At 35.8% G+C, this 16,470-nt stretch overlaps 7 protein-coding genes across 8 annotated transcripts; 3 read left to right on the forward strand and 4 right to left on the reverse strand.

Moving 5' to 3' along the window:
• The first annotated feature begins 40 nt into the window (after window positions 1-40).
• Window positions 41-1,896, forward strand: LOC134831817 (coiled-coil domain-containing protein 93). The gene is made up of 3 exons (XM_063845639.1): window positions 41-217; window positions 273-355; window positions 414-1,896. The coding sequence occupies exons 1-3, from the start codon at window positions 101-103 to the stop codon at window positions 1,810-1,812; spliced, it is 1,599 nt and encodes a 532-aa protein (XP_063701709.1). The 5' UTR covers window positions 41-100; the 3' UTR covers window positions 1,813-1,896.
• A 325-nt stretch (window positions 1,897-2,221) lies between these two features.
• Window positions 2,222-5,306, reverse strand: LOC134831816 (BRCA2-interacting transcriptional repressor EMSY). Its single transcript, XM_063845638.1, has 4 exons — window positions 5,127-5,306; window positions 3,093-5,066; window positions 2,418-2,636; window positions 2,222-2,360 (listed from the first exon to the last, which is right to left on the reverse strand). Exons 1-4 carry the CDS (start codon window positions 5,185-5,187, stop codon window positions 2,356-2,358), a joined length of 2,259 nt encoding a protein of 752 aa, XP_063701708.1. The 5' UTR covers window positions 5,188-5,306; the 3' UTR covers window positions 2,222-2,355.
• Window positions 5,307-5,674: 368 nt separating this feature from the next.
• Window positions 5,675-6,466, forward strand: LOC134831093 (adipose-secreted signaling protein). Its single transcript, XM_063844739.1, has 3 exons — window positions 5,675-5,820; window positions 5,882-6,000; window positions 6,057-6,466. Exons 1-3 carry the CDS (start codon window positions 5,802-5,804, stop codon window positions 6,462-6,464), a joined length of 546 nt encoding a protein of 181 aa, XP_063700809.1. The 5' UTR covers window positions 5,675-5,801; the 3' UTR covers window positions 6,465-6,466.
• Window positions 6,467-7,258: 792 nt separating this feature from the next.
• LOC134828618 (ornithine decarboxylase antizyme) lies at window positions 7,259-9,416 on the reverse strand. The gene is made up of 4 exons (XM_063841599.1): window positions 9,410-9,416; window positions 8,119-8,277; window positions 7,794-8,044; window positions 7,259-7,727 (listed from the first exon to the last, which is right to left on the reverse strand). Exons 1-4 carry the CDS (start codon window positions 9,414-9,416, stop codon window positions 7,407-7,409), a joined length of 738 nt encoding a protein of 245 aa, XP_063697669.1. The 3' UTR covers window positions 7,259-7,406.
• Window positions 9,417-9,483: 67 nt separating this feature from the next.
• Window positions 9,484-10,774, forward strand: LOC134832908 (STE20-related kinase adapter protein alpha). Its single transcript, XM_063847119.1, has one exon. It carries the CDS (start codon window positions 9,568-9,570, stop codon window positions 10,633-10,635), a length of 1,068 nt encoding a protein of 355 aa, XP_063703189.1. The 5' UTR covers window positions 9,484-9,567; the 3' UTR covers window positions 10,636-10,774.
• A 75-nt stretch (window positions 10,775-10,849) lies between these two features.
• Window positions 10,850-12,927, reverse strand: LOC134832909 (myosin-2 essential light chain). Of its 2 annotated transcripts, XM_063847121.1 has the most exons (3): window positions 12,804-12,927; window positions 12,709-12,736; window positions 10,850-11,262 (listed from the first exon to the last, which is right to left on the reverse strand). In XM_063847121.1, exons 1-3 carry the CDS (start codon window positions 12,804-12,806, stop codon window positions 10,850-10,852), a joined length of 444 nt encoding a protein of 147 aa, XP_063703191.1. In that variant the 5' UTR covers window positions 12,807-12,927. The 2 variants fall into 2 exon arrangements, with proteins under 2 accessions (XP_063703191.1, XP_063703190.1); XM_063847120.1 differs by lacking the exons at window positions 12,709-12,736; window positions 12,804-12,927 and adding an exon at window positions 11,348-11,478.
• A 95-nt stretch (window positions 12,928-13,022) lies between these two features.
• LOC134832907 (F-box/LRR-repeat protein 20) lies at window positions 13,023-15,810 on the reverse strand. The gene is made up of 9 exons (XM_063847117.1): window positions 15,669-15,810; window positions 15,144-15,251; window positions 14,998-15,081; window positions 14,667-14,939; window positions 14,508-14,610; window positions 14,361-14,446; window positions 14,115-14,306; window positions 13,725-13,826; window positions 13,023-13,664 (listed from the first exon to the last, which is right to left on the reverse strand). The coding sequence occupies exons 1-9, from the start codon at window positions 15,696-15,698 to the stop codon at window positions 13,347-13,349; spliced, it is 1,296 nt and encodes a 431-aa protein (XP_063703187.1). The 5' UTR covers window positions 15,699-15,810; the 3' UTR covers window positions 13,023-13,346.
• Between the last annotated feature and the right edge of the window lie 660 nt (window positions 15,811-16,470).

Raw genomic sequence — 16,470 nt, forward strand, 5'->3', positions numbered from 1 at the left:
ACTGTCAAGTCGCGTAAACAAACAAACGTCATTCGTCGTCGTTTCGGTGTCTTCGAAAAGAGGGTCGATTTTAATTTTAAAGCCCTCGTAAGCCTTGAAGATGGATGTCGAACAAAGTAATAAACAAGTAGAAATACTTGATGTCTTAGTAGCTTCCGGATATTTTCGAGCAAGACTGAAGTCGTATGGAGATTTCGACAAAATTGTAGGAGGAATGGTAAGTAAAAGTCATTTTAATTATCTCACAAAGTGATAAGAGTCTTGTTTCGTAGGTCTTTTGCTTGGAAGGTCTTGACAACATTGATCTCGATGTCGACTTTTTATTCCATGATAGCTTATCGATCGGGCAGAAAATGTAAGTCACGTGAATTTTTTTTTTTAAATTTAAAATTTTCACTTTTCTTCTGTTTTAGTGCCTTAACTGAAAAAATCGTTGCTGTGTTGCCCCAAATTGGATGCCCATATACCCTTGAACCTCATCAGATTCAAGGTTTAGACTTTATCAACATCTTTCCAGTGATTCAATGGCTTGTCAAACGATCAATTGAAAGTAGAGCTGAAAAGGCAGATCGTTTGAATGCGTTTGCAGTCAATCAATTTCATAACGATTTTTCACTTCCAAGTTCGCGAGAGAAATTTGCTCAACGTAAAAATATGGTAGAAAATTTAAAAACGATCCAAGAACAGCTCAAACCTCGTCGGAAGTTCAGAAAAACCGGAAACATCGACGAAAATGACGAAAAATTGCAAGTTCAAACAACTTTGTTGGAGTACGCGAGTCAACTAACACCCACAAAAAAGCAAACTTTGATAGAAAAGTTTGCCATTCAAGACGACGTTGACTTTCTGGATCAACTAGAAGCTCAAATGGATGACAACCTCACCCGCGATCATCAAGAAGTCATTTCGGAATATAAAAATCTTAAATTAGAATTTGGTGAAAATGATGAAAACCTGAAGATGGCACGAAAAATTAACGAACTCAAAGAAACAAAAGTAAATTTGGAACGACAACTTGCCTTGTTAAAGGAAAACTTTTCTCAAGCAACTCAAAAACAGCGAGATGAGGAACAAAAACTTGAAACCCTTAAAAACGAAAAAAATCAGTTATCCACGAATTTGCAACGTTTGAAGGAAAAACACGCAACTGCCGATGCCGAAGTGTTAGCAAAACTCACAAATTTGCTGCAGAAAAACGAGGAAGCCAAACAAAAAGAGATCGCCTTCAAGAACGAATGCAAGAAAAATCTGGCAGAAATGGAACAAAAGACCAAAGAGTACATCGACATCTTGGAAGACGAGAATTCCGTCGCTGAAAACATGGCTTTACTTGAGACTGAGAAACAAAATTTGGCAAAAACAAGGGTAAAGGTCTCCAAAAAGACGCGCCAAGTGATTGTCTTGAATAGAGCACTTGATGTGCCATCACGTTCGGAACTGGCGCAATATCAACGGAGATTTTTGGAGCTTTATACGCAAGTGAGTGCCAAACATAAGGAAACAAAACAATTTTATACGTTATACAACACGCTAAATGACACGAAACAATATATCGAAAAAGAAAAAACTCTTTTAAACTCAATTTACGAGAATTTTTCGAGTTCCATGAACAACCCGAGCATTCGAGATCAGTTCCTCAAACAATTCGAGTCAATTGTCATGGGAGTCAAGGAAAATAAAAATCGCGTACAGAAAAGATTGGACAATGAAAAGGCGAAAAAACAAGAATTGTGTGCCGAATTGGTAGCGTTGCTGGAATTGCAACGCAAATATGTGGCAGCGACGAAAAAATTACAACAACTCGTTGGATAATGATCAAATTCAAAGTTTATTTTCTCATTTTTTTATGTAAAAAAATCATATACAGATGTATCTAACATTAATATTTTTTTCAGTAAAACCTTATGAAATATAACTTTGCATCTTATTTTGCATAATAATCAAAAATATCTCGGGTAATCCACAAATTTCTTTATTTTTTCAAAGTTTTTCGATTTTTTTTTTTATATATTTTCATCCATTTATGACCACACATGACTTCCTATTTCCTATATTGACCGTTTAATAGTGTGCTATGTTACATGTGGTATAATGAATCTTAAACATTATATGTGAAATTTTGAACTATAAATGTAATTTTTTTAGTAGTATTTAGAAATGAAGATGATGGCATTCAGTAACAATGCTCCTCGCTTCTTCTTCTGTTTCTTTTTTCGTGTAAACTTTTACCTACACTCACTCAAAACGGTAGGTTGTCTGTCTCTTATGTACAATAATCGGTAATAATTAATTAATATAATTTTTTAAATAGTAAAAATCGATTTGGGCTTCATATCCAGCATGTCGTCGTGGCTCTTAATCTGCAAAAAATATTTAAATTAGAACAAATTTTTGATTAAAAAAAGAAAAAAACTCACCTTTAAGAATCTCTCTTGTCAGTTCTGATAATTTGTCCGACACGGGATGCATTTCAGGTGATTGTAGACTTTGTGCTCGTTCATCATCGGACTCGTAGCTAACCATGTCAGTTACATCAATGTCGCTTCGTTCTTCCTCCTGACTCACAGTTTTGTCGTCGTCCTCGTCGTGAGACTCTGATTCATAAGCAATTATTTCTTCGAGGTTCATTGGTTCAGCTAAAAATGAAAATTTTTTGTGAGTGAATTGAAAAATAAATTTTTGAAGTGTTAGAAATATTTTGGATTTCATAAATTTTCTTAATTTTAAGAAGGATCATATCAAAGTCGAATAAAAAATTGTTATAAAAAATTATTTTTTCAAATTTTTTTTTTTGCTCAGTTTTTTCATATTTTCGTAAATTTTTTAGAATATTAAGAAAGAATATTCTTTTTCGTATCAAAATTGAATGTTTTTCTTTGAAAATTAAAAAAAAAATGTATATGAAAATTTATAAATTTTGATTTTTTAAAATTTTTTGTCAGAAATTTATAAAAAGTGAACCAAAAATTGAAAAATTTCTTACACTTTTTCTTGAAAAAATTTAATACTCGATTAAATTTTCAAAAAAAAATTAAAAAGAAGGAAATCCAAAATATTTTCGACATTTTCAAATTTAATTTTCAGTTACTCACCAACAACTTCGGAACTCTTGAGACTTTGTATTCCTTCAGTCTGCATATTGGGTATACTTTGTACTATGACTCTCGAGGTGCCTTGTCCCTTTTGTTGCGGTACATGGTGCTTCTTATCCAACTCGTTTTCCCAATCGACCTTTTCATTCTCGATATTTTCGTTATTTTTCACGACACTTATGGACTTGGGCGACGCGCTATTCCTATTTACAACGTACATTTCGGTGAATGGCGTGCCATTGCTGTACGTAATCGGATAAAGTTTCGAGTTTTTGGACAACTTGATTTGAGTCGTTGTTGTCGTGAGTGGCGGCAAGGGACGGGAAATTGCTGATGACGTCGGTATCAAGCGGATCTTTTGCAACGATTGGTCCGCATCGATTTTCGTTAGTGTTGCACCTGAGAGCGGTTTCACGGGGATTTGTTGCAGGTTCGATATGTTCTTTTTCGTTGCGGTGAATGTCGTCGTGACAATTTTCGAGGGATCTTTCTTGTTGTTTGCCGAAAGTTGGGGCATGCAAATTACTTGTTGACCTCCATGTTCTGCTTTGTTTGGGATTTTCGAGGCATTCATTGCCGACGCTGCGTTATTTCGCACAATTAAGAAGTTGGCGTTCGCCTTGGAGTTTGCACTTTGCACCGGCATCAATTGGACTTTCTGTACATTGATTTTGGGTCCGGGAATCGTTTGAGGCGGCCCAATGCCCCGCGGATCGGGAGACTCGATTTCGTTGTTGAAGGAACGCAAGACGACTTTGCCGGGCGGCGATTGAACAACTTGAACATTTCCCTTGGACTGCAACGTTTTCAGCGACAACGAAGGAATTATTTTTACAGGATTATTGCTTAGGATTTGAATTTTAGGTGGTTTTTCGAGAGCAGGCGGCTTGTGTGCGATCGGCGTACTAAAACTATTTTCCGCTCGTCCTGCCAGCAAAGACATGTTGTTCGCTTCCATGACGCCAGACTTTGTACTCATCGGTTCGGCAGGCGAATGCATCATCTGAGGATATTGTAAGAGGACATTTTGATTCATCATGTTGGCGGCAGATTGTTTGCCCTTCATTATGTTATTGCCTTGTTGCATCATGCTCGGATGGTGCAAGTGGTGCGGATGCGTCGAATACTCGCTTTGTGAGTGTCGTTTCTGGCTATTTTTCACATTTTGCTGCGTCAGTGGTAACGAATTACTCGCATACGAGTGGATCATTCGCATATTATCCGCTTCACGATTTTGGCGATTGTGTTCCTGCGAGCGATTTATCGAATCCTCGAAATCAATAAACTTTGCAGGATGTGAGTTGGCGTGCGTCATTGCAGCAATTTGATTTTTTGACACTTTTTCTTTGCGCGGTCTCTTTGCAGCAGATCCCTTTTTCGCACTACTCGTTGATTGTTGCGCTTTCATGACGTGCGGATACAGTTTTTGATTTAAATTGATATTTTCCATCGACGAACGACGCTTTCTACTCCATCCATCGTCTTCGGGCATCGTTGATGTTGTCGTAAGGGGAATCCTTTCTTCCAGTTTCATGGCAATTTTCTCGTCAAAAATGACGGATTTCTCGTCGAACAAAGGAACTGGCGGAATACGCGACTGATCGGGAAAAATAATCGCTTCCGGGCGCGACACTATCACGCGCGATGGATGTGGCATCTTGTCATTTTGCTTTGTGTAGCGTTGCGAGAGCGTATCTGCGACTTGGATGAGCGCCGTTTCGGCTAAACCGCGCGGAATTAACGGCACTGTCCGACGACCTTCCTTGGTCCAGGTACGCGATGTCTCGTAGCCCGAAATTACGTCGGCTATCGTGTTGAAGCGCTCGTCATTCGATACGCGACGAGCTTCTGCTTTGTGCCTGTCATCCGAGATGTGGAACGCCACTCGCAAATCCTTCAGTATTCGAGTTTTATCGTCCGTCAAATCACCCTGCGACCGAAAAGCATTCATTACGCTGGAATACGCCTCGAGTTCTGCAAGAAAAAAAGACATTCAGAGTTGTGAGTCGCATGGAAAAAGACAAAAACCCTCACCATAATTCCGCAACAATGCTCGACACTCTTCAGTTGAAAGATTCAGTTTTTTTGGCCACATTTTGTAGTTGTCTCCTTATACAGTTTCACCAACGAATGCAAGTTATTGTGTTCTCGTGAACGCAATAATCGACATCTTAGAAGGAACTAAAGCTTCGCAATCTCAATTTTCTAATTTGTTTTCTTTCGCGGCTACCTTTTGCTACAGCTTTAAGGCAAATCACTTTCATTCGTCTCATTGGTACTTGGTACTGTATCACGGCGAACAACACCGGGCGTGGGTTACAATCGCCGTCTTCCTACCGCGCCATCTATTGGTTTATCAATTTCATTCGTCTCAGATCATATGGGTACTGTGTTCCGGCGAATAAGTGATCGTCGCCCGCGCGTTTAAATTCGCATGAAAATATTACTCTGCAAGAATACCCCATCGAAAATAGGGTTGCCAGAAATTGTCCTTTTTGAAATCTGGCAACCTTATTTTCGATGGATCTGAGACGAATGAAAATGATAACCAAATAAAATTGCCCCATTCTAATTCAAATGTAGGCTCGGATTTGTTGTTGTTGTTGTTTTTCACACGAAAAAAAGGAGATAATAACACTTAAAAAGGCCTAAAAAGTAATCTACAAATAATGTTAGTTTAAAACGATCTCAGAAAAGCGACTAATCAACATGGAGACCAACGAATCCGGTAAGAATTATTTTTTCGTGCACCGCTTTGCTTTGTTTTAACATTTTTTCACTGGATCTAGACCATCACGTCCATTTCAACCAAGAGCCCGGGACTGACGATCCGTTCATCGAAGACAATGCAATTACCATAACGAAGAGTCAACCGGGAAACTGTTTAGTTCATCTTGGATTTCTTCAGGTTGGTTCCATTCACAATGTTTGCGTAACCCTTCTCACTCCCCCTTTTTTGTTTAGGTAAAACATCGATATTCAATCGAACTCGCCATTCCCCTGAAAGTAATCGCTCACGATGACTTTGACTGGAAAAGCAGTATTATCGAAAGTGATGACAATGGCACGCATGTCCCGAATCTCAATTGCAAACTCGCCGAGTACTTAGGCTATAAGGACGATCACATCGAGCTAAAAATAGATTATTTTGCGCATAAAGAACGATTGCTGAAGGAAACGCTCATCTTGATGTTCAGCAGCCCGAACGGGACAAAGCAACAATTAAAACTTGTGATCTCAGCGAGAGTTTTGGGTCGTGGCAAGGGCACTCCGATGCTCCGAAACGGCATCCATTGCACCGGAATTGAAATTGACGATGAGTCTGATGCCTCGGATTGGGCAGGTTTCTCTCGAAATGATGTCGATGGTTAAGCCTAACGCAAAAAAAACGTATTTTAACCCCAAAGCTAGTTAACAATTTTATGACAATTTTACTGCAAAAGACAATTTTTTCGCATTTTTTCATCATCGTTAGTTCACTCTATGTACAACATTAACATAGGATGACGGAGAATAATGACCAGTATTTGATGTAGCATGAGGAAAGTGTTTCATATTAGCGTAGTAGAGATAATTTTATTGATATTTACATATTTTAGTAAAACAACGTTGTCTGCTTTAAATAAATATTGATATTTACAAGACTCAAACCAGTTGTTTTATTGTTGTTATTAGTGTCACCCAGAAACACAAAAACAAAGACAAAAGACAAAGTTGTTAATGTTTGTAATATATATCTTTATTAAATTGTGATTTAAAAAGGACTAAATTACTCTACTAAATGATAAACTGCTGCATAATGTTTTTTTTTTTGAATGAAAGAAAAAGGCAAGAAAACTTTTTGCTAAAACCTAAGATATTTGTTCAAAACATAAAGTACTATACTGAAAACTTGAATTATTTATACAAAAAAGACAAAAAAATAATATTTAATTATTTAAGGAATACATGATAATATTAATAATAATAAATGAATATTGGTTATAAAATAATAAATACAGCTGAAAATAATGCATCATCAAATAAATCATCATCAAATACTTTCTGATCGGCATTAAAGTTCAAACTGTTTACAATAAAATTTTCTTTTTTTTTTGTACATTTTTTTTAACAATTTTATATTTTTTTTTTTTTTTTTTTTAAGATTTTTTTTTACTCGTATAATAGATTTTTTTTTGATAGAGCGTCTCTAAATATTTATTTTGTGTCGCAATAATCTGGAATAATATTTGTTTCATATATTTTAATATGTGTGTAATTTTTATGATGAATTGTGTGATTTGTAATGGAAGTTAAAAGAAAAGAAAAAGATGTTTAGTCATCCAAGTGACATATCAAGTAAAGATTAGAGTTCGTCGAAGTATCATCAACGTTTTTACTTTTGCCAATTTCCGCATGTGCTGGGGGCGGGGCAAGGGGTGAACGCGGATCCAATGGTTGGAATCCCAAGAACATGAAGTTGCGTACGAGTGATTGACGATCGGGACGATCGCTACGCATGCACAAGACAATGGCGGTCGCGTGCAACTTTTCCTCGGCAAACTCCAACAACGATATGAATGAATGTTTGGATGCCTCGTGGTTGATTTTCGATGGGAGGGCAACGTACAAGATGTTGTTGTTGTTGTTCAAAACCTAAAAAACAGAAGAAATGATGAGCTAGAAGGAAAAGAAGAAGAAAATTAATAGGCGGAGGCTTACAGTTTCCCATATACTGAAAGTATTTTCAGTGATGTGAAGTTTTAATGTTACGCGAGTCGGCAACTTTTGACTACGGATCTTATTGATCAAATCCTCATTTTCATTGGCTCCACTTTCCAAGTTGTAGGAGGAGATTTGATCATCACTATCACTGTTGCATTCATTGCCAACGCATCCCTCGTCGATGATGGATAAGTTATCAGAATACTCCGATGAAGCTGATGAGTCGAATGATTTTTTGCGATTTATATCTGATTTAAAAAAAAATAAAAATAAAAAATTATTGAAATAACAAGAGATAAGATTTAAAATCGTGTTACGTTACCTGATGTAATAGACGCTCTATCGTGATCGCTCCGCTCGTGAAGGACATCAGGACCACCACAGCGGTCCCACACCCAGCGAGACGCAGTAGGATTCCGACATGACGGAGGAAGAGGAGGAACTCGAGTAGGTACGCTTATTAGCGTTACCACAATTACTACTCATTGGTTCACTGCAAACAAAAAAAAATATCAATTAAATCTGCTGTCATCAACAAGCAATTGAATAGAATTCTCGAGAAAATTGTCAATATACATGCAATTCATTTTATTATCAGATGACTCTACTATTTCCTTGAAACTATGTGTTGTTGATAGAATACTCTTCAAACTTTTATTACGAATGACACAAAAAAAAAAACTTTAAACTGATTCTAATACTTTGTTTGTTCAAGTAACAATAGAGCGACGGAGATAAGATAAGAGGACAACCGAACTATGAAACTGAGAAAATGAGAATGATAATGGGAACAAATAAAAATTTAAACAGCGCAATAAGTTGAAAAACAATTTTCGGGCCAAACCAAAAAAAAAAAAAAATAAAACAAAAAAAAATTACACACGCATGACCTTGGAAAGGTATCGAAGCCTCCTGCTCGTGCAACCCACGAGCAACATTAACGTGCAATTGCATAATTTTCAGTGCAAGTTGCTACGTGCAGCAAACCCCTGTCCTTGAACCCCTTCGTCGCATGTAACACAAACGAGCTTAACTTGCGGAAAGAATGCAAATAATTTTTGCACCCGAAAAAAATAATACGTCTCATCATTTTTTTTTTGTTTTCTTCGTAAACATACGATAAATGCAGCTGTACGACAGCATCGATAAGACCCGATATATATTGTGACGTCATTTGGAATAAATAAAAATTGTGAAATCAAGGATTTTCGAGGGTTTTTTGCATAATTCCAATGCTTGCAACACATTCCGCCAGTCCTATACCAGCGATTTACGATGAAAAATGTAAAATTCCGCGAAAAAATCGTCCGATAATGTGGTAATTGGATTCTCGACACAATGGAGTCACAAAGGAAAAGTGAAGTTGGAATGGAAAACGAGGTGAAAAAGGTACTTACCGACTATTATATGATATTGAAGGCATTTTACTCAAATCTGTTTTAATTGCTTTGAACAAAAAATTACTGTTTTCAACAAAATTAAAAGCTTGCAGTGGCTTTAAATACGTAATTAAGTTTTCACAATTCTGTTGCGAATGAGGATTCCAATTGAAATGAAGATTTATCAAAAAAATTCGTCTCAAAACTACTGTTTTTTGGCAATATAAAAATCACTCTTCATTGTTCGTTGTTTTCCGGAAAAGTACAGCTTTTTCTGGAAAAAACTTACCACTTTTTCGTGCAAAGACAATACTTTTATTTGTTTACTTTAATGTTTGTGCAATAATTTGCTGGATTTTGATGGGATTTTCCGTGTGAATTAGGCCCCGAGGATGTTTGGCGAAGATATCAACAACTATCATTTGCGCACCGTGATGCGAGAGACCAAATCTACCGTCGTTCACTTGGCACAATACAAACAAAATGGTCAATTTCTCGTCATCAAACGCTCCAAAGAGCCCTCGCCGACGGAATTTCAGCTCACACAGAACGAAATTGCCGTGATGCGTCAATTAAACCACCCGAACATCCTGAAACTCGAGTCAGCGTTCGTGCATGGACTCGATATTTATCTCGTGCATCGCTGCATGAAATTCGGATCGTGCAAAGATGTGATGGATCGCTTCCTGATTGTGGGCTTCCCGGAAAATGTCGCCAGCATAATTGCTCGTGACGTGCTCCTTGCCATCGATTACTTGCATAAACGCGGTTACGTTCATCGCTCGATTCGGGCAAGTCACATTTTGTTGGATGACATTGCCGTCCTCACCGGGTTTAAAGAAGCTGTGAATATGATTCAGAATGGGAAACGCGTGAGACAATTGTACAGCCTTGCTGAATCGCCGAAAGAACTGATTTGGGCAGCGCCAGAAGTGCTCGAGCAAAACTTGTGTGGCTACACGGAAAAGTCTGATATTTACAGTTTTGGCATCACGATGTGCGAATTGGGCAATAACATCACGCCGTTCCAAGAAATGGGCAACACATTGATGTTGACGGAGAAACTCAAGGGGAATCAACCTTCGTTATTGGATTGCTCGACATATGCCGTCGATACAACTCTCGAAGAGGATGGCGCCAATGCTGATGGGGATATGGTCAATTGTTTCGCAACTCGTAAAATATACGCAAATCGGAAATTGTCTGATCCATTTCATAATTTCGTGGAAATTTGTCTGCAACGAGATCCCAATGCTCGTCCAAGTGCGGATAAATTATTGGGACATCCATTTATTAAACAATCAAAATACACAAATTTACGCCAGGAATTGGGAGAAGAACTGAAAATTGATACGTTAAATGCCATTTTCAATATTCCAGATAGTGAGTTGTCGGCGATGATCGATAACATGCAGAACGTTGCAATAAACAATATCACGGATTTCGAATGGAATTTCTAGATTTTTTGTTTAAGTTTTTATTGTATATCATAAAAAATTGTTAAGTATGTGTTATTATTAATAATTAATTATAATAATAATAATTAAAATTGAAAGAACAAACAGAAATACTTTTAAAAATGCATTCAATACATATTGATTGAGGAAAAAAAATTGGAAAATAATTTATATGTAAAGGCATGTTTTAGTTTTTTAGTTTTTTTTTATCGTTGCATTAACCGCTCATGACCATACGAACGAATTCCTCGTAGTTGACGTTTCCTTGGGAATCCTCTTGACTCGTAAGCAATTGCTCGACTTCCTCATCGCTCAATTTCTCGCCCAACGTGGTCAACAAGTGTCTCAATTCCGCGGAGGAAATGAAGCCGCTCGCATCTTTGTCAAAGTGTCGCAAGCCCTCGATGAAATCGTCAGCCGTATCGGAAGATCGTTGTTTCGAAATTGCCTGGTAGATGGGGAGAAAAACCTCGAACGAGACACGTTCGTCGGGCTTCAATTGATGCGTGAATTTTTTCACGTCACTTTCCGTGGGGTTTTGACCGAGAGCGCGCAAACACTCGCCAATTTGGTGTTGTTGGATCTTTCCATCGCCACGATTGTCAAACAAGTTGAAGGCTTCTTGGAATTCTGTTGAAGAAGAAAAAAATATATTGGTCAAGGTCGTTTTAATATTTTAGGATGATCAAAAAAATTGTTTAAAAAAATGACAGACCTTCGAGAGAGTTGAAGGTATTTTTATTTGGGGGATCGTACATCAACATTTTTGTTATGTTTACGATAAAAATTAAAAAAAAAAAATAAAATTCAAGATAAAAATTGACTTGAGATGTGAACTTGGAGAGAGATTTGTGCAAACTGTTATTCGTTCCGACAATTACATTTGTAAGTAACTAAGTAAGTAAGTGATATGCAAACCATATACGTAGAAAACGGAGACGTATAACATTTCATGCAGTCTGTTGCGCGCTGAAATCAATCAATTTAGGTCTCGTGCATACAATTTCGTAAAAACTTCTCATTTTTTGAGGCTTAAAAATAAGAATTTTTCAGAATTTCATCCGAAAAATGATTTTTAGGCATAAATTTGCCCAAAATTTTCCAGAGACGAATACGATGTATGTAAAAGCGTCGTATATAGAGTTGCAATAATGAAATATGTTACCTTTTATGGGTATACAGTTTCAAGTTTTAGCGTTTTTGTGTACATGTTGTTATTATTTACAAGTTGAACAAAGTTATATAAAGTCAACCATATGTGAATTGTTTATTTGTGTGGTTATTTTTGGTCAACCCTCTCGGAAATTTTTAATTACACTTTGCTCGTGGATGATTTTTTACAATTTTCAACTAAATTTCATCAAATATCAACAAAATTTTTGAATTTCAACAAAAAATCATAAAAATTAAATAAAATTTGGTGAAAAATAATTAATTTTTGATTTTTTGTGTCTCCTTTAAAAAACATCCCTTGGAAAATTTATGTTGAGCAAGGTCATTGTCGTTATCAGTTAAGGTAACGATTAAAATGGAGTAAAAAATCTTATCAATCATCAATAAATTATATCAAAATCGTATCGATTACGTAAAAATAAAATAAAAATCGAATGCAAAGTCATCATTTTGCTCAAAATTCCGAAAAATTCATTAGTCAACAGATGTGTAACACTTTCATCAACACCCAACTTCCGGTTAAAATTTGTTAATTTTTCATGTTTTTTGCAATTTCAGGTGTTTCTTGATTTTTTTGATTTTAAGCGAAAAAAATAACTTCAAACACTCGACTTTTTGACAATAATTTCCATATCGAGCGAAATGACGCACAATAAAATCATCTTCAACACATCTTTGTTTTCATTCATGCTCACTCATTGAAACCACATCCAAGTCTCCGTCATCGGACATTGACCTTGTTTCAATAAACGAGCGTTTAATTAATTAAATTCACATCTTCGAGTGTAATTGATTCTCGATTAATGGTCTTTTTGTGCCAAAAACATGCCCCGAATGCATGCAGGAAGAAATTTCGTGGGACGGACAAGGCAAAAGAATGCAAGAGAATTGCGGATGACTCACCAGCAAGTTGATCTTCAGTGTAGTTTGTCTAAAATACGAGAGAAAAGAGGTTAAAAATACTTGTAAAAGTTGCAGAAGCTGCTGAAGTAACTCACCATTGTCGATTTTGTCTGTTTTTATGGGGTTTTAATACTATAATTTAGGAAAAGCTGCCTGAAAAATCACAAAAAGGCGATTGCGATGAAACAGAATGACAGTTACGACAGTTGTCAAGTTAGTTTGTCCTTGTCAATGTAGATGGCGCTACTGTCACGGGCAAGTAAAATGCCGTTATTGCGAAAAATGATGAATTTTCTCGGGAAAACTCGGTGAAAAGGAAGTTTCGGAGTGAATGTTTAATGTTTGTTATATTTAAAAATCGAAAGTAGTATTACACAATTGTCAAAAATGCTAAAAAACATGGATTAATAACTAATAACTTGTTAATGTTTTAAACGACAACGTGTTTGTATGTGAGTTTAGCTGATTTTTAGCCATTTTTTCTAAACATATTTAGTTGTTCTTGTTGTATATATGTGTAGATATTAATATGTTGTATAATTCATAAATTAAGCCACTCTCTCGCGTCGGAGCAGAGAAGATCAGTCATTCAAGTCACGGCATAATAATACTTTTCGTGCGAGACACACCACCTGATTTCAGAGAATTTCGCAGCACCGGCAATAGCGAGGACGTACTTGAGGCGTTATGGGGGGCGTTTGGGGCGCAAAATACGCATGCACTTTAATATTTGGTAGATGATTTCGCAGTCGGCGTATGGCTTGTCGCGATATTAATTGACAGTCGTACAACTCTATTCGCTGCAAGTTGTGACACGATATCAAATGCTCGAGCGTGGCATCCGTTATCAACGGGCAATTGTCTAATTCGAGGACAGAAAGACTTTCGGCGGCACACGAACCGGCAGCGAGTTGCCGAATACCTTCGTCAGTTATTAGTTCACAGTGCGATAGTGTCTGAAAAGTGAAAAAAAAATTTTTTTTTGAATTTCACAAGAATCAGATGAAATTTCATACTAATTTTTCCAAGCTGGGACAGCCAGTTGCCAAATGTGCAAGTGTAGAGTCTGTTATTTGATTACATTCCTCCAAGTCCATTCTCTCCAAGTATTTGCAGTTCTGCAAAAATATTAATTTTAATATTATTTTATAAAAAAAGTTGAAAAAATATAATGAAAATTGAAAAATAAATCAAAAATTATTTTTAAAAAAATTATAAATAAAATAAATAAAAAAATATAAAAATATTTTTAAAAAATTAAAAAGAATTAAAAATCAATTTTAAAATAATTTTTGAAAAATTAAAAAAAAAAAATTTTTTTTGAAAATTTTAAAATAAATATTAGAAAATTACAAAATGAATAAAAAATCTTAAAAATGAAGAAAAATAAAAAAAAATCGACTTACTCTTCCCAATGCCTGAAAGCCCAAATCTGTGAATTGATGACATCCAGCTGCCTCAAGAGTATTTAAATATGGATTATGCTGTGCCAGAGCGACTAGTGTTTGGTCTGTTAGATCGGCGCACTTTGAGACACACAGTTGCTTCAAATTAATGCACTTTTCTGATATTTTTTGTATGGAAATGTCTGTTATGCTCTAAAAATATCGCATTAAAACAACTACAAAATTCATCAAAAAGCCAAAACTTACATCACAACTGTGTAAATTCAAACATTCCATGTTCGGACAGTAAAGAGCTAATGCTGTGACGGCTCTGTCGTTAACTTGTTTGCATCCTAAAAAAACATTTTTTATGAATTTTTTTTTTTGGTAAGTTGATAAATTTTGACAAAATACCTTTACAACTGAATTTTTTGATCTTATTACAGCCACGTGCGAGTGCCTCAATGCCATTTTCTGTGATCAAATGGCACCAGGAAACGTTAATTTCGACGAGATTCTAAAAATTAAAATTTTTGACATACTCAAACATGTTAAAAAGTTTAAAATTCTTACGGGACATCCATCGGATATTGCCTTTAAACTCGAATCAGATATTTGAGAGCACGAATCCAAGTTAATTGATGCGAGTTTGGAGCAATATCGACTGAGGGCTTGTGTCGCGAGATCCGTTATCTTCTTGCATTCCGACAAATCGAGGTGCTCAATGTTGTGGCAGTGCTGTGCGAGTGTTCGAATACTTTGATCGCCAACGGACTTGCATCCACGAAGACTGAGGGATTTGAGAAAGCCTCCGCAACGGTATGAAATGTTCTCGATAACGGGACCCTGTTGACATGTGAAGTGAGTAAAAATATTTTTTTATGAAAAAAAAAGTAAAACTTACCTCAATATCTCTTTGAAAGTCAAATAGGTCAATTTTTTGCCAATTAGAGCCATCACGGGCAAGGACATTCCAATAACGAGAGACCTAAAAAAACATTTTTAGAAATTTTTTTTTTTTTTTGAAGAAAAAATGATTGAAAATCTTACTTGAGCACTTCTGCATAACGAAACAACATCTAGATAAGATAAAATCCGCAGTAGAATCTCCTTTGGTAGCCGCGAGATATCATCATCGGGCACTGGTATGATCTGTTGCTGTTGAAGAAACGCAAAAAGAGCCCTTAATTTATTCGTCTGCTTCGGTATTATACAGCTCACACAATTAAAAGAGCTCGTAGACGTGCACTGTTTTTATTGTCATTGTTGTCTAGATAGGTATATGCGTGATATCGTTATGTATATCGTCTAGCTTTGTCGAGTAGAGCGAAAAAAAACCCAGACATCTTGTCTAAATGCGATCAATTTGCGATAATCGAGACTTTTATTCCCCCATGGCGATTCTTATTGGAATCTCGCCCTCGGGAACCATCGAGAATGGCAAATGAACGCGAGGCGCAATACATAAGAGTGGCAAAAAAAAAATGAAAGACAGACAACAAAGAAGATTCTCTTCTACATAAACACTCGGAATGGCATTAAATGGCGAAAATTTTTGTCACAATTAGCACCTACCTCGATTCTGTATCTCGTTGAATTGCTCATGGCGAAACTCTGAGTAATCTCGATTTAATTTTTCTTCTTTTTCTTTTGGGCGTCCCGACTTTACCGTTTCACTGCTTTTATTATTATTTGTTTTTCAGTCGTCGTCGTCGTCTCGTAAATACAGCAGGCAATACGAAGTTTTGACATTTCCAACTACATATGGGAATTTGAACGGATCTGACGTTTGTTCTTGCGGTGTGATATCATCATTAAAGCATTTTTAGCAACAATTTTATTTAGTTTTGGATAAAATTTCAACTTTAAAAGGTTTCGAAAACATTTTGGAGTGTTATTGGAGACGAAATTTGTCATTTTCACTACAATCGTAAGCATTAATTTTCATTAAAATGTCTTTCATAAAATTGTCTTCAATATCAAAACTTTTTAAAAAAAATTAAAATATTTTTTCTTTTAATTTATTTTTTAGCTTGTAAAATGATTTTTCAAGAGATTTTTGGATTTTTACCTGTTCAAAACACAAAAATTTAAAGAAAATTCAACTAAAAATAATTTATTTTGATATAAGGAAGCATTGAAGTCCGTCTTTTGATAATTTCAAATGTCATGAATCATCAATTTAGAAAAAAATTCAACCTTAAGTGATAAAAAAGTAAGTAAAAATTAGCTTTCATAATTTATTTTTATAAATTTAAGGACTTTTCATCACGTAAAATTAATTTTTCATTAATGAGGTTTAAGTTATCTCCCGTTATTGCTTCCTTTCAGTTGAATCTTTATAAATTTTATGTCCTAAAAATTAATTTTAAATGAC

The sequence above is a fragment of the Culicoides brevitarsis genome, chromosome 2, assembly GCF_036172545.1.
Source record: "Culicoides brevitarsis isolate CSIRO-B50_1 chromosome 2, AGI_CSIRO_Cbre_v1, whole genome shotgun sequence".
NCBI classification, from domain to species: Eukaryota; Metazoa; Arthropoda; class Insecta; order Diptera; family Ceratopogonidae; genus Culicoides; species Culicoides brevitarsis.